The 9349-nt window shown below is 45.7% G+C and overlaps 1 protein-coding gene across 1 annotated transcript; it reads left to right on the top strand.

The window, feature by feature from the left end:
• On the top strand, positions 1-2324 carry LOC129820385 (sclerostin domain-containing protein 1-like). Its single transcript, XM_055877454.1, has 2 exons — positions 1-407; positions 826-2324. The coding sequence occupies exons 1-2, from the start codon at positions 212-214 to the stop codon at positions 1308-1310; spliced, it is 681 nt and encodes a 226-aa protein (XP_055733429.1). The 5' UTR covers positions 1-211; the 3' UTR covers positions 1311-2324.
• The last annotated feature ends 7025 nt before the right edge of the window (positions 2325-9349 follow it).

Genomic DNA, 9349 nt, shown 5'->3' with positions numbered 1-9349 from the left:
CGTTAGACCGGGGCACATACATTCCATCACTCTCCACCTACCTACCTACCTACCTACCTACCTACCTACCTACCTACCTACCTACCTACCGGTGTCTATCTGCCTACCTACCTACCGGTGTCTATCTATCTACCTACCTACCTACCTACCGGTGTCTCTCTGCCTACCTACCTACCTACCGGTGTCTACCTACCTACGGAGAGTTACAGGGATGCTTCTTACCACGAGTGTGTTCCAGCTCGCGCTCTTCTGCCTTCTTATAAGTAACTGTCAAGCTGCCAAGAACAGCGCCACGGAAAAGTTAAACGCTCAGTTGATCAGTACGGTCCAGGATACACCGAGTAGTAATGTATCAATGAATCAAGCACGCAACGGAGGAAGGCGTTTGACCTGCGCTGCCCGGAAAGGTGAATTGCATTTTTATCCGCATATCAAATGTATTGATTCGACGATTCATGTAGATTCATTGTACGCACCGATCCTGACAGTTGGAATTATTTAATTCCTTATGTAGGCACATTTTCCATGGACATGAATGGGACTAAATGAAAATGGAATATAAATCATAGACTTGTGTTTGAATGGGAGGATGTTCAAGAATTTGGAATTGTGTTGGACCTCTTGTCAACTCATGCTGTCATTCAGATGCCCCAGATCATGCCGCAGTTCCTGTCAAAACGAATCTTTATGAGCAGCAAATGGAATAATCCAAAAGTGCAAACTCCAAACTAAATCAAATGCACGTATTTGTAAAGTCATATAGATAATGCCATGCAATATGTATCTAACAGAATGTAACACTCTCTCCTCCCCTCTCAATCACAGAGCAGGGTCAGGCACAGAGCCAAGTGGGCTGCAGAGAGCTGCGTTCCACCAAGTACATCTCAGATGGTCAGTGCACCAGCCTGAACCCAATCAAGGAGCTGGTTTGTGCTGGGGAGTGTCTTCCCTCCCACCTGCTGCCCAACTGGATCGGCTCCGGTCCCGGGTACACCGGGAAGTTCTGGAGCCGCAGGGAGGCCCAGGAGTGGCGCTGCGTCATCGACCGGACCCGGACCCAGCGCATCAACCTGCAGTGTCAGGACGGAAGCTCCAGGACCTATAAGATCACTGTGGTTACCTCCTGCAAGTGTAAACGCTACTCCAGGCAGAACAATGACTCTGGGAATGGGAAGTCAGAGCTGGAGGTCAGGCAGGCCCAGGGCCAGGGCTCCACACTCCAGGGGCCCAAGAGGAGGAAGGGAAAGGAAGGGAAGAATAGACATTCTGGGCAAGATGATTGGGCAGAAGAACAGCCTAAAAAATATTGAACTGAGCCCTCTGGTCAGGGGGGCTCTGTACACCTCTGAGGGGTTGGAAGGTCTCTCTGTGCCCCCACTTCAGAAACAACACCAACAGACACTAGTTTTGTTTAGAAGGCACCAATGTGTTTGCTGTTTTTAATGCAGCTATATTGAGAAGGCTATGGAATGATTCCTCAGACAGTGCAACTGGTTTGCCAAATATTGACCACTGTGGATGTGTTTGTGAATGTATGCATTTTTGTATGATAGAATGAGACTAGTTCAAATCGCACAAGAACCGCATTTGACAGCTAAAATGAGGAGTTCTCTCAACAGATGAATATGTTGTCCAAATCATAATGATTAGATTAACAGAAAAAGCCAGAGTATGTATATAAATAGTGATTCTATACTCTGGGTTACTTTTTAATGTATGTAGAGGATAGCTATGACAATGTAATATATTTTTGTATGGGGATAGCTGAACTAAATATAAATAAGTTCATGTTTTTATATATTTGCTAGATTCCATGTAATCACTTTCAGGACAAATTGTATCTCAACTTATTTGCCTTGGATAATGAAATAAATAGTGTCTACTATGATTAGATCTCTGGTTGAATATAAAAAATGACTTTTCTTTAATAATTAGTATAATATGTTTTTGACTTGTCAATAAATTGTGGTTTAATCATTAGTAATTAAATGCTTTGAGCACAAGGCCACAGACAGCGGAGCTATAACTTCACAGGAAACAGGAAGTCAGTAACAGCAGAAGCATTAGCCAGTAATAAAATGTTATATTGAGTCTAATACAAGCTCTACTCTCTGCAGGAATCCCCTCTCCTCCAAGCTATTGGACCTGTTCCAGTCAGCGGCTACATGTTAACGTAAATGGTTGTATCAGATATCCCTTCATTGTATCATCGTGAAAGCTATGTATTTGGTACTTGCGGTGCAAGTACCAAATACAAGCCTTGTATTATTGTGTCAATGACGCAAACTCCGTTCTGAGATTCACAGACATGATTTCCCTATGCTTCTCCCTCATGGAACGCACCCCTCTGTACTACTCTGGTACTGTCAGGTTTAGAACCACTCTGTCCTAATACCAAAATGAGCTGTCATCCCCAAACTACAAATATCAAGCGCTCCCAATGCTCTTTGAGGAAAGCATAACTTCCCCATGGTACTTGCACCGCAATTTTAATGACAGCTCATTTTGGTATTAGGACAGAGTGGTTCTAAACCTGACAGTACCAGAGTAGTACAGAGGGGTGCGTTCCATGAGGGAGAAGCATAGGGAAATCATGTCTGTGAATCTCAGAACGGAGTTTGCGTCATTGACACAATAATACAAGGCTTGTAAAACTCTCTGTAATTATCCCTGATTACATATTCTCCTCCTGAGTAGCAGTGATGCTGTAAGACCACCTAGCTTTATTTATTACTGTAACTACCACAAACACGCTGTAAGAAACGCCCTTACAAGAAACAGAAAGTGATCCACAGGTCATGGGCCACGTTTCAACTCGTCTTGCAAAGTCAATCTGCAATCATCTCTCTCTCTCTCTCTCTCTCTCTCTCTCTCTCTCTCTCTCTCTCTCTCTCTCTCTCTCTCTCTCTCTCTCTCTCATATACTTTCTTGACATGGAAAGTAAAACACGTACATTGTCAAAGTAAACATATAACAACCATGGTCAAAGACAGGAATATACTAGACTGTTAGTAATAATAGGCAATTATGAATAATCACACTATTTTTCTCTAGCTGTCCCTCAGGTTTTGTCAGGAGGCTGCAAATGTGGCTGCCAAAACACAGCATTTTGTTTTTTCACCAAGTATGTATTAAGATTATCTTTATAATTTAGCTTTTCAAATTCTTTGTATTGTTTTATAATTTAGGGAAGAATGTATTTCTTATGTCAGAATATCTGTCACAACTTGACAGAAAATGCAGCTCTGTCTATAACTCCTCCTGAGGGCAGAATGAGTCTGTACATACAGTAGTTAGTATCAGTCAAAGTAGTCAGATAGCCTGTCACCATGTATTGTCTGTTAAGAGCCAAAGAGCATTGAAGTTTACTTCGATTTTTTGTTGTGTCTTTCCAATAGGTGATATATTTAAATTTTTGCTTTGTGAAAATTTGGTTGGGCCATATTTTCTGAGTGCTGTCTTGAGGCTTTGTTGGGTTGGTAGTGGTTAGTGAATTGAGCCTCAGGACCAGCTGTCTGAGGGGAATCTTCTCTATGGTCACCTCTTGGCAGTTGAGGGCTTTGTAATGGTAGGAGTGTTTTTAAATTATTATAGAACTTGGTGGCTCTTTTTTGGATATTAATCATGTATGTCTAATTTGATAGATCTTTTAATGGCATAGAAAGCCCTCCTTGCTTTGTCTTTCAGTTCATTCACGGCCAGGTTGGAGTTCCCTGTGGAGCTTATTTTTTTGTCCCAAATATGTGTAAGTGTTTGTTCTGTATCAGTGGAGCCCAATAAAAATGTATCTCGGTTTCACTGACATCGAGATCTTTTCTGGAATAAAGTTTGTTTTTTATTTTATTGATTGGCAGGGCCCAGGTCTAACAGAACTGTTGCAGATGTCATTGTTGCTGTAGCAGTACCAGGTCGTCTGCATACAGGAAGTATTATATTTCTGTGTTGTTAATAGTGAGCCCGGGAGATGTTGATTGTTCTAGTGTTTTTGAAAATCCATTCATGTATATATTAAATAGACTTGAGCTCACATTTTTCCCCTGTTTCACTCCACGGCCTTGGGAAAATAAATGTGTATGGTTATTTCCAATTTTGACTGCACATTTGTATTTGTATACATTAATTTAATGACATCATATGGTTTTCCATCCCCACCACTTTCAATAAATTTGAGAAAAATGCCTTCATGTCAAATTGAATCAAAGGCATTTTGGAAATGCAAAAAGCAGGATTTTGTTTTAGTTTGATTAAAAAAGGTTTTATCAATTAGGGTGTGTAGGGTATAAATGTGGTCTGATGTTTGATCATTTGGTAGGAATCCAATTTGACTTTTGTTCAGGACATTGTGTTCACTGAGAATGTGCAGTTCATGATGGAGCAGAATATTTCCCCACGTTGATGTTGACACAATGCCGTGGTAATTGTTTGGGTCAAATTTGACTCCATTTAAAAAAAAAATCTTATTATAGTCCTTGGTTCCAGATGTCAGGGAAATAGCGTACACTCAAAACTTAGTTAATTAGTTTGAATATGGCAGTGCAAAATTTGTGGTCTGTGTATTTTATAATTTCATTCAATATTCCGTCAGTACCACAGGCCTTTCTGGGTTGCAGGGTGTAACGGCAGTCCTCCTCCTCTTCATCTGAAGAGGAGGAGTATTGAGGAAACCAAGGCGCAGCGTAGTGAAATGACATATTTTATTAACGAAAACACGAACTTGACTAAACTAACAAAAACAACAAACGGTATAGACAGACCTAAACGACGAACTTACATAAAACAAGAAGAACGCACGAATAGGTAACAGACTACACAAACCGAACAAACCGTAAACAGTCCCGCGTGGTGTACAGACACAGACACGGAAGACAATCACCCACAACGAACACTGTGACAACGCCTACCTAAATATGACTCTTAATTAGAGGAACGCCAAACACCTGCCTCTAATTAAGAGCCATACCAGGCAACCCAAAAACCAACATAGAAACAGAAAACATAGAATGCCCACCCAACCTCACGTCCTGACCAACTAACACACATAACAAACTAACAGAAATAGGTCAGGAACGTGACATAACCCCCCCCCATAAGGTGCGAACTCCGGGCGCACCAGCACAAAGTCTAGGGGAGGGTCTGGGTGGGCATCTGACCACGGTGGTGGCTCAGGCTCCGGGCGAGGTCCCCACCCCACCATAATCAATCCTAGCCTCCATCTCCCCCTAAGAATGTCCACCCTCACTTTATCCCCACAAAATCCTCTTAGTAACATCAATGACAGGGACAGCACCGGGACAGAGAGATAGATCAAGACAGAGGGATAGCACAAGACAGAGGGATAGATCAGAATATAGAGGTAGATCAAGATAGAGAGGGAGATCATGATAGAGGGGCAACTCCGGACTGAAAGGCAGCTCCGAACAGAGAGACAGCTCTGGACTGAGGGGCAGTTCTGGGTATATAGCCGTTGCTGGCTGAAGGGCAGCTCATGGCTGACTGACGAATCTAGACGCTCATGGCAGGCTGACGGCTCTCGACGCTCATGGCTGGCTGACGGCTCTCGACGCTCATGGCTGGCTGACGGCTCTCGACGCTCATGGCTGGCTGACGGCTCTCGACGCTCATGGCTGGCTGACGGCTCTCGACGCTCATGGCTGGCTGACGGCTCTCGACGCTCATGGCTGGCTGACGGCTCTCGACGCTCATGGCTGGCTGACGGCTCTCGACGCTCATGGCAGGCTGGCGGCTCTCGACGCTCATGGCAGGCTGGCGGCTCTCGACGCTCATGGCAGGCTGGCGGCTCTCGACGCTCATGGCAGGCTGGCGGCTCTCGACGCTCATGGCAGGCTGGCGGCTCTGGCCGCTCATGGCTCGCTGGCGGCTCTGGCAGATCCTGTCTGGTTGGCGGCTCTGGCAGATCCTGTCTGGTTGGCGGCTCTGGCAGATCCTGTCTGGTTGGCGGCTCTGGCAGATCCTGTCTGGTTGGCGGCTCTGGCAGATCCTGTCTGGTTGGCGGCTCTGGCAGATCCTGTCTGGTTGGCGGCTCTGGCAGATCCTGTCTGGCGGGCGGCTCTAGCGGCTCCTGTCTGGCGGGCGGCTCTAGCGGCTCCTGTCTGGCGGGCGGCTCTGTAGGCTCATGGCAGACGGGCGGCTTTGCAGGCTCATGGCAGACGGGCGGCTTTGCAGGCTCATTGCAGACGGATGGCTCAGACGGCGCTGGGGAGACGGATGGCTCAGACGGCGCTGGGGAGACGGATGGCTCAGACGGCGCTGGGGAGACGGATGGCTCAGATGGCGCTGGGGAGACGGATGGCTCTGGCCGGATAAGGCGCACTGTAGACCTGGTGCGTGGTGCCGGAACTGGAGGCACCGGGCTAAGGACACGCACCTTCATGCTAGTGCGGGGAGCAGGGACAGGGCACACTGGACTCTCAAAGCCCACTCTATACCTGGTGCGTGGTACCGGCACTGGTGGCACCCGGCTGAGGGCAAGCACATCAGGATTAGTAGGGAGAGAAGAAACAGTGTGTACAGGGCTCTGGAGACGCACAGGAGGCTTAGTGCGTGGTGCCGGAACTGGAGGCACCGAACTGGATACACGCACTACAGGGAGAGTGCGTGGAGGAGGAACAGGGCTCAGGAGACGCACTGGTAGCCTAGTGCGTAGTGTAGGCACTGTAGGTACTAGGCTGGGGCGGGGAGGTGGCGCCGGAAATACCGGACCGTGGAGGCGTACTGGCTCTCTTGAGCATTGAGCCTGCCCAACCTTACCTGGTTGAATGCTCCAGGTCGCCCAACCAGTGCGGGGAGGTGGAATAACCCGCACCGGGCTATGTAGGCGAACCGGGGAAACCATGCGTAAGGCAGGTGCCATGTATGCCGGCCCGAGGAGACGCACTGGAGACCAGACACGTTGAGCCGGCCTCATGACACCTGGCTCAATGCCCAATCTAGCCCTACCAGTGCGGGGAGGTGGAATAACCCGCACTGGGCTATGCACTCGTACAGGAGACACCGTGCGCTCTACTGCGTAACACGGCGCCTGCCCGTACTCCCGCTCTCCACGGTAAGCCTGGGAAGTGGGCGCAGGTCTCCTACCTGCCCTTGGCCCACTACCTCTTAGCCCCCCCCCCAAGAAATTTTTGGGTGTTACTCACAGGCTTTTTGGGCTTCCGTGCAAGACACGTTCCCTCATAACTCCGGTTCCTCTCTCTCTTTTCCTCCGGTCTCCGAACTGCCTCCAGCTGTTCCCATGGACGGTGATTCACTTTAGCCCATGGTCCTTCTCCGTTAAATACTTGCTCCCAACTCCACAAGTCCTGTATACTTCCCCGTTGCTCAAAATTACGCTGCTTGGTTCTGGATTTTTGGTGGGTGATTCTGTAACGGCAGTCCTCCTCCTCTTCATCTGAAGAGGAGGAGTATTGAGGGAACCAAGGCGCAGCGTAGTGAAATGACATATTTTATTAACGAAAACACGAACTTGACTAAACTAACAAAAACAACAAACGGTATAGACAGACCTAAACAACGAACTTACATAAAACAAGAAGAACGCACGAACAGGTAACATAGACTACACAAACCGAACAAACCGTAAACAGTCCAGCGTGGTGTACAGACACAGACACGGAAGACAATCACCCACAACGAACACTGTGACAACGCCTACCTAAATATGACTCTTAATTAGAGGAACGCCAAACACCTGCCTCTAATTAAGAGCCATACCAGGCAACCCAAAAACCAACATAGAAACAGAAAACATAGAATGCCCACCCAACCTCACGTCCTGACCAACTAACACACATAACAAACTAACAGAAATAGGTCAGGAACGTGACACAGGGCTTATAGTTTTTACAATAGTTCTTTTTTCTGTTTTTGGGGAATCCAACGGGTTCTGGTTGTCTTTATTGGCTAATTCAAGAAATTGCAGTTTTTCATATATTTATATTTGTTCCAAATTTATCTTAATATTTCTATATACACCAGTTCTTTAAAATGTGTGTTATATAGGTCACCTTTTAGGATTGCCAATTCTTCTCTGTGGGGTTTGTTTAGGGAGTTCCAATTTTCCCAGAAGTTGTTTGAATCAATGGATTCCTCAATGTCATTAAGTTGGTGTCTGATGTGTTGTCCATTCTTTGTTCCTAGAGTATGTTTTGATTCTTTTAGGGTTGCCCAATCCTGGTTGTCTGCTTTTCTATGTTTTTGGTTGGATAGATTCCTACGTTTTTTGTTATAGATTTGCAATCATAATCAAACCATTTGTCTTTAAAAAAATGCTTTTAGGTGTCTTTTTAAATTAGATAAGGATGCCAATTTGTTAAAAAAAGTTTATGTTTTGTACAGCCAAATTTACATCGTCATTATTTTAATGATATGTGTGGGCCAGAAAGTTGTCTAGGAGGGATGACATTTTTTGATTGCCAATTGCTTTCTGGTACTTTTCCATACTATTCTTAGTCTATCTATAGGACTGATTGGTCTTGTGTAATTTACTGGGCTCTTCTCCCTTTTTAGATATGCTGTAATTTTTCTATGGTCTGATAATGGTGTTAGTGGGCTGACTGTGAGTGCTCTGAAAGACATTGGATCTAAGTCTGTAATGACATCATCTACAGTACTACTGCCAAGAGGTGAGTTGTATGTATGCATACCTCCCAAAAGAGTCTCCTTGTAGCCTTCCATTGACTACATACAGACCCAGCGTTCGATAGAGCTGCAGTAATTGGTTCCCGTTTCTGTTGTTGTTCTGATCAAAGTTCTTCCTGTGGGGATATGAGGGCAGAGGAATGCTGAGGTTTGTAGTTATGTGTTTGTCTCCCTGTGTGCTAATGGTATCTGGTTCTTCTCCAGTCCTAGCATTAAGATCACCACAGATCAGAACATTTCCCTGGGCCTGGAAATGATTGATCTCCCCTTCTAGAATGGATAAGCTCTCTTCCTTGTAGTAAGTGAATTCTGATGTGAGGATATACAATGAGTACACAAACATTAAGAACACCTGCTTTTTCCATGACAGACTGACCAGGTAAATCCAGGTGAAAGCTATGATCCCTTATTTGTTAGATCCACTTCAATCATTGTAGATGAAGGGGAGGAGACAGGTTAAGGAAGGATTGTTAAGCCGATTTCAAGGTTTTACTGCTAACCTACAAAGCATTACATGGGCTTGCTCCTACCTATCTTTCCGATTTGGTCCTGCCGTACATACCTACACGTATGCTATGGTCACAAGACGCAGGCCTCCTAATTGTCCCTAGAATTTCTAAGCAAAAAGCTGGAGGCAGGGCTTTCTCCTATAGAGCTCCATTTTTATGGAATGGTCTGCCTACCCATGTGAGAG

Source organism: Salvelinus fontinalis, chromosome 22 (assembly GCF_029448725.1).
Source record: "Salvelinus fontinalis isolate EN_2023a chromosome 22, ASM2944872v1, whole genome shotgun sequence".
Classification (NCBI taxonomy): domain Eukaryota; kingdom Metazoa; phylum Chordata; class Actinopteri; order Salmoniformes; family Salmonidae; genus Salvelinus; species Salvelinus fontinalis.
The sequence above is the reverse complement of the archived record's forward strand: the minus strand, read 5'-3'. Positions and strand labels throughout refer to the sequence as shown.